This window comes from Phaseolus vulgaris, chromosome 7, assembly GCF_051622355.1.
Source record: "Phaseolus vulgaris cultivar YP4 chromosome 7, ASM5162235v1, whole genome shotgun sequence".
NCBI classification, from domain to species: domain Eukaryota; kingdom Viridiplantae; phylum Streptophyta; class Magnoliopsida; order Fabales; family Fabaceae; genus Phaseolus; species Phaseolus vulgaris.
Window position 1 is genome coordinate 10940690 of NC_143504.1, and position 6498 is coordinate 10947187.

Here is a 6498-nt window from a genome sequence, read left to right on the forward strand (position 1 = left end):
ACAGATCATGGCTTTCAGATATGGCAGTCACCTTTGGTTGCCAGCTTCTGTCGAGGCACTTCAATATCTTTATGTTGAGTTCTTCTCTGTCAAATTCTTTTCCCAAACTAGTGAGGTGATTCACAATATGGGTGAACCTTTTCTGCACATCAGCAATGCTCTCCTCGGGTTGCATTCTGAACAGTTCATATTCTTGGATGAGAGCATGTTTTCTTGACCTCTTCACATCTTCAGTACCCTCATGAGTGACTTCTAAGACTTCCCACATCTCCTTAGCTGACTTACATTGGGATATCCTGAAGAACTCATCCATTGTCAATGCAGAGGTTATGATGTTCTTGGCCACAAGATCATGTTGAGCCTTCCTCCTTTCGGTCTCATTCCATTCTGATCTTGGCTTTACCACTTCTTCATCCTTGACAACCTGCATTGGCACATAAGGTCCATTGACCACAGCTTCCCAAATTAATGCATCAATGGATTCCATGAAAATTCTCATTCTAACTTTCCAAAATGCATAATTCATTCCATTGAACATAGGTGGTCTATTAACAGCAGATCCTTCAGCAAAAAAAAAATTAAACTCAGACATTATTACAAACAAACTTGATTAAAATACAAGTCCTAGCTCTTGATACCAATTGTTGGGTTTAATAGTGCCAAAGTTCAAGAGGGGGGGGGGGGGGTGAATTGACCTTTTAAAACTTTCTCGCAGAAACAGTGTTTAACACAGTTTGCAGAAAATAAATCGATTTATGTGAAAATGAACAGATTTATTTCAGCACTGTTTTTGTTTGAAAAGCGTTTATACAGCAAGGTTAATCACAAGATTATGCAGATAGATTTTCCAGATGCACACACACTGATATTGGAACGAAAACCAGTGAAACACACAACAGCAAACTTCAATTTCAAGCAAGTGATTAAGGTTCGATTGATAGCATGCCAATTAATTGAGTTACCTTTACAATCAACCTGTTCCAGTGACTTTTAACAAATTATAAGTGTTCTTCTTGAAACACACAGTTTTCCAGAAATTAAGAACAGTGAATCACAGAACAGCAAGCTTCAATTTTAAGCAATTGTTTAAGGTTCAATTAATAACTTTGACAATTTCTTGAGCAACCTATCACAATCAATCTGTTCCAGTGGCTTTTAACAAATTTTATATGTTCTTATCTGACTCAAACAACTTTTCCAGAAATTAAGAACAGGATGAAACGAGCCCAAAAAAAAACAGATTTATTAATGAATGAACAGATTTATATCTTTGCTGTTTTATTAATTATGCAGAAACTTAATTGTAGAGATTGAGAGAGAATGAACACAGGGCAGTTATACTGGTTCACTCAACTGAGCTACATCCAGTCTTCACCTAAAACCAAGGTGAAATTCACTAAATCACAATACAAACAAACACAATTCCCACTGTTCTTGAAACCTACAAGAACTTAGGTACTCTTGCTGAAATAACCTATTTCAGGTCACACACACTCTTCAAGAAAACCTATCAAGAAGAGTGTTCAACCAAACTATTACAAGAAATGAGAAGTGAAACGACTACACCTGATTGAGGATACAAAGATCTGCCTTAAACCAGTAGGCAAGATTGCTAGAACAGTAGCATCACCTCACACCAAGCTTTTGGAACCAAACCAAGAACAAGCACTTTGCGATTTTCGAAATCTTTGAAGAACAAATGCTAATCCTTTGTAAACTCTTAATTCTCTGCTGTCAAACTTGTTTTTGCAAATGTATGAACGATGTTTAAACTCAGAAACAAGTTTTCATTTTATAGAAAACCAACTTATAACAGAATTTTGAAAAACAGTTAAAGCTGTTATAAAATGAATAGATTGAAAATAAAATGAACAGATTTATTTTCAAAAGCAGTTAGAGAATTTGTTAAGTGAGGAGACTTAGTCAACCATTCTGGTGCTGAGATAAAACTGAAAATCGTTTAAGCTTGACATGGCACCAGAGACAAAAAGAATCTATTCATTTACAGATGAACAGATTTATTTTTCAAAACGAAAACAGAAAAGCTTAACTATTTAAACACAGCCGTTTTGAAAGGTAGAAGACTTAGCCAAGGCATCAGTGTAAAAATGAATCTGTTTATTTAGAAAAGAACAGATTTATTTTTATGCAGTAAACGTGTTTTTTTTTGTAAAACATGTGAAAAACAGTTTAAGAAAACTTATGCTTGTTCTTATCACATGACCAGTGGTTATGAGGTGAGTTACTCAGCAAAAAGCCCACTCTTAGACAACCTCTAAGCACTACCTAAGACACACTTAAAGCAAAGCAAAATACACATGAAATGTACATAGAAGTCTTCATCAAACACAATCTTGAAGGGGCAGCAACCATCTTCAACAGATAATCGATTATGTTCATGACATAATCAATTATCTATAAAAATTTCTGTGAGATAATCGATTATGGTTGTTTTTGCACTGGAAGCATAATCGATTATGTGCCATAAACATTTGGATAATCGATTATGTGCTATTTTACACTGGGGTGATAATCGATTATGGTTCTAATTTTCCAGATTTATGATTTTATGTTTTTTGAACTAATTTTTGAATGATGTTTTTTAGGCACAGTTTGATAAATCTTAGACTTGCATTGTGTTGTGGTTTTGTTATGCTTTCTTGAGGTATGTGTTTTTTTTTTTTTAAATTGTGTTTGGATGTTTAGTTTTATTTTGAATTTAATTTGTTTAAATTATTTTAAAGTAGTTGTTAATTAGTTTTTAATTTTAGATGTGAATGTTTAGGAAAATTGGTTATGTAAGATTGTATATTGTTAATGTAAAAATTTCATGAAATTTGAATATGTTATTTTTGTGACATGAATTGAATTGGATTGAATTTATAGATTGAAATTAGAGATCTAAATCTGTTATTTTAAAATATTGTTATTAAAAAATTATAAAAATTATTGCAGTTTAAAAACAGAAAAACCAAATATACAGAATTTTTTTTTTAACATTTTACAATGTTAATAAATAAATTTATGAATGTATACATAGTAATTTTTTTTTAACTCTCTTAATAAATAAATTTTTTGATTTAAATTTACAGAATAGACTATTTTTTAGAAATTATTATTTTTTACAGAATGTAAATATAATTTTTTAATGTTATTTTTTAAAACAAATATTGTATTAATTAAAAAAACAGAAAAAGATTACATAATAAATTAAATTTTTTAATAATATGTGTACATAGTTACATAAATTGATAATTTTATTATGAAAAAGTTAAAAAAAATATTGTAGTAATTAAAAAGAACAGAAAAAGATTACATAATAAATTCAATTTTTTAATAATATGTGTAGATAGTGAATATTTTTTTAACATTTAATGTTTTATAAAAAAAAATTATTTATTTGAAATGATTATTTTTATGGAATGGAAATACAAATTTTGAATGTTATATATATAATTCTTTTTTTCATTTTACATAGACATACCATAATGTTATTAAAATATATATAATTTATTTCTTATAATTTACGTAAATTGTTAATATTATTATTTAAAAATTAAATCAAATATTGTAGTAATTTAAAAAAAAAAACAGAAAAAGGTTATTTAATAAATTAAATTTTTTACTAATATGTGTACATAGTTAATATTTTTCAACATCAAATTGTTTATAAAAAATAGATTTATTTATTTGAAATTATTATTTTTACAGAATAAAAATAGAAATTTGGGATTTTTTTAAAATTAAATTATTTATAAATAATACATTTATTTATTTATAGTTAATATTTTGACATAATGCATTAATGCAAATTTGACATGTTATAAATAATAAATGTTAACATGTTAACAGAAGTTTTTATAGAAATTAATAATGTTATAGAAAGTTTTATTGTTACATACTGAAAATGTAATTAAAAAAAATTAATAAAGTTATACAATTTTTTATTTTTTATTGTTACAGAATGTAAATGTAATTTAAAATATTAATTATATTATTGTACTAAAACCCTAAACCAAAAAAGTTAAGAGAACATATATTTATTTTTTGATTGATTAAATTATAATTTTGTTAGTCTATATTTATTTTGTTATATTAGATAAATTAAATGATAGAGTCATTTACAATAGAATGTTTATTATAATTATTTAAAATTAGATATTAGGGTTACTGTATTAGTGTAGTTTTACACTGGAACGATAACCGCATTCGGTATGTTGTATAGACACTTATCCATAATCATGGTTCTGGATCAAAGTTCTACATTTCGTGGATGACATTATGAATTCGGGTAGCCATTACGACGAGGCAGAGATGGTACATTTTGAGTAAACGGTTGCAATTTATGACGACCTTGTTGCGGCAAACATGAATTTAATTTCACAAATACAAGAACAAATTAAAAAAAAAAAATACTGAAGGTCCTTCAGTGATGATCCTTTGTATGATTGGTTTTGGATTGAATTTGTTACGTACGGTGTGTACTACAAGGAACTGTATTAGTGAGTTCCAACCACAAAATGAGCGTCGCAGACAAGAATTGATGGAGTACTTGGTTCACACTGAACAATGTTGTGATATTATTTGCATGGGACCAAAACCTTTTCTTCAATTATGTCAACGAATACGAGGAACTGGACTTGTTAAAGATGCATATCAATCAACCGTGGAAGAACAAGTTGTGAAATTTCTGCACATTACTGGGCATAATGTGAAGAATCGAAGTGTGTCATTCTTTTTTCATCGGTCTGGAGAAACAGTTTCCCGTCACTTTCATAATGTTTTGAGTGCAATATTAAGGTTGGAGGAGGAATTCTTAATTCAACCAAATGGAACGGTTGTAGAACCGCACATCCTTAACAACAATCGATTTTACCCCTACTTTAATGTTTGTTTATGATAATATTATTTTAAATCACGTATAATGTTTTATTTATTTTGTGTTTAATAAAACTTATGAAATTTGGTTTACATTAGCATTGTTTAGGGGCAATAGATGGGACTCATGTACGTGTTAAGGTTTCACGTGCTGATGCACCTTGTTTTCAAGGGAGAAAAGATTGGCCAACTCAAAACATATTTGCAGCGTTCACGAAGTGGACGATGGAGATGAACCTAATTTTGCTCAATGCAATGATTGACGAGGTACGAAAAGGGTGTAGAATTGATGGTAGCTGGACCACTCAAGGATACACTAACATAGTTATGGCTTTAAATGAGGCTGGCTTATCGGGTATTAAGAAAAATAATGTGAAGAACCGTCAGAAAAGCCTCAAGGATAGGTGGAGGGAAGTCCATGATATGTTTGGGGGATTGAGTGGTTTCGCATGGAACCAGACCACCAAACGTTTTGAAGTCGAGGACGAAGTTTGGAGTAAGCTGATTAAGGTACGGTGATAAGTATTTTTTATTGAACAAATACATTTGACTTCACATTTGGCATAAAATACTAATATCTGACATGTATGTAGGCCAAACCATCTGCGACGAAATGGCGTGTGAATCTCATTCCCCATTATGACCTCATAGAGGAGTTGTTGTCTAATGATAGAGCCACGGGAAGTCGGGTCAGGACAACCTGTGACATGAATTCACCTCCTGACATGAGTAATTATAGTGTCAACCTTGGGGACAATAATATGGATTATATCCCCGACCAACCGAACTATGAGGAGGCAGATGACTACGTCCCACGATCACCTGGTCCTCATGTCCAATCTAGTGACACTCTTACACACCGTCAAACACTCCTTCTATGTCGTCTGCTGGCTCTGCAAGCACATCCTCATCTCGAGGATCAAAGAGAAAAGGCCCTACTATGGACGATATTGATGAACATTTTGCATTGTTGAATACTAATCTTCAACAATGTGTGTCATCAATGAAGGATGGAAATGAAAATGCCTCTCAGTTGGTGGATATCGCTCGTGCACAGGCAACGACAGCTCAACATATAGCTGCCGAAATTAGACGAAGAAACGACCTATATGCTGAGCATGTACACCACCATCGACGCCATTCCTCATACCAATACTCAGAGTCTGATATTTGGGCAATGCTCGTGGAGCTTAACATCCCGGACGAACAAGTCATGGATCAATGCTACAAGTTCTTATGTGAGCATCCAGGCAGAGTTAAACAACTATTTGGGATACCATACGAGTGTCGCATGACCAAATTGTTTGCATTCATGACTAGGCGTTGATTTCATATTTCATGCGTCGGCGGTTCCTCCATATCTTCTACTTCAGTTTATGATGTCTTAATTTGATTTCACTTGGTTAATTTGTTTCTCTATGTTTCTTGTTGGACAATTATCACTAGAACTGTTATTATTGACAATTATCAATAGAACTATTATTATTCACTTTTGCACTTCTACTATTGTGTTTGATAACTTCATTTAATTGGTTTATGATATTGTGATAACTTTCCTTTACTTAAAATTGAGTTTCATATTTGATGTCATGAATTTTTAATTTTTTCTATATATTGAAC

General features: G+C 31.2%; 1 protein-coding gene across 1 annotated transcript; it reads left to right on the plus strand.

The window, feature by feature from the left end:
• The first annotated feature begins 5103 nt into the window (after nucleotides 1–5103).
• Nucleotides 5104–5852, plus strand: LOC150025775 (uncharacterized). Its single transcript, XM_090304728.1, has 2 exons — nucleotides 5104–5388; nucleotides 5472–5852. Exons 1-2 carry the CDS (start codon nucleotides 5104–5106, stop codon nucleotides 5850–5852), a joined length of 666 nt encoding a protein of 221 aa, XP_090160854.1.
• The last annotated feature ends 646 nt before the right edge of the window (nucleotides 5853–6498 follow it).